General features: G+C 48.4%; 1 protein-coding gene across 1 annotated transcript; it reads left to right on the forward strand.

Annotated features, from left to right (window-relative positions):
- Nucleotides 1-483: 483 nt before the first annotated feature.
- On the forward strand, nucleotides 484-996 carry GNI_213350 (hypothetical protein; the record flags this gene model as incomplete). Its single annotated transcript, XM_011135540.1, has 1 exon — nucleotides 484-996. The coding sequence occupies one exon, from the start codon at nucleotides 484-486 to the stop codon at nucleotides 994-996; it is 513 nt and encodes a 170-aa protein (XP_011133842.1).
- Between the last annotated feature and the right edge of the window lie 59 nt (nucleotides 997-1,055).

Consider the following 1,055-nt stretch of genomic DNA (forward strand, 5'->3'; position numbering starts at 1 on the left):
ATTGCTGCTCGGGGATTCGTGCCGCCTTCAGTTTGCTCTCCAGGCTAGGAAGCGTGAATTGACTCGTTTGGATAGATTTATTCAATTCATCCTAAAGTGCAACGACGATCTGGCAAGAAGAAAACGGAGGAATGCTAAAAGGGTGAATATGATCGCAAATGTAGTACCCATGCGACCAGAACAAATGTGGTACCAAGGTCGAATTATCCACCGAGACGTGAGATCCAACCACGATTTTATGAGGTGGGCGACGAAGTTCTCGAGACGCCGCGAGGCACCACACAAGTACCGAAGGGTATAGACAACAGACAATGCAGATGGTGTAAGTCTTCACAACACACCTCAAGAGATTGTCCTACGAAGCCTTCCTGTACTGTATGTGGAAAGAAGGGCCATGATGAGAAGAATTGCTACAGAGTGACACGTCAAGGAAAATTAGCTGCGCAACACATCACTGTCACACGCACCCCACAAGGTATTAGCATGGACTTGAAAGAAGACACTTCGAACCTAGCTGTGTTGGAGAGTTTAGCCAAATACTTTAACGACTCATGCGATGGGGTAAAAGAGCAGAAGGCTAAGGCCGCAGCTAAGAAGAACGAACCAATGGCAGGTGCGGTAAATGTCGCATCTGAACAAGAAAGCGGAGGTTTGTATGGACGTTTTGTTATAGCCGACACGCATGTGGCGTGCCTGGTTGATCCTGGTGCTGACAAGAACATCATCAGTTGGCAACAACTACAAACACTACCGTTGGAATACCGATGTTTATGGCAACCGAATGAAGATGGTGAAATGATGCTGAACTTTATACAAGGCTCATGCGAAGTGGTTGGAACCATTAACCTACCTGTGATTTCACCTTTGGGAAATGTGGAGATGGAGTTCTCCCTTGCCGCCAGCCCTGTTGGGGGCTGTGCCAAACGTAAAGGGGCAGTCGCGGGCTCGAGCCCCGCACTCGGGCCCCACAGGCGGAACCTGTGTATCCTCATTTAACGTAGCTTTTATACATGAGCCTGTTCTTTTTGGCGGCTGCATCCTTCCATTACTCAACT

Source organism: Gregarina niphandrodes (genome assembly GCF_000223845.1).
Source record: "Gregarina niphandrodes unplaced genomic scaffold scaffold00146, whole genome shotgun sequence".
Taxonomy (NCBI): Eukaryota; Apicomplexa; class Conoidasida; order Eugregarinorida; family Gregarinidae; genus Gregarina; species Gregarina niphandrodes.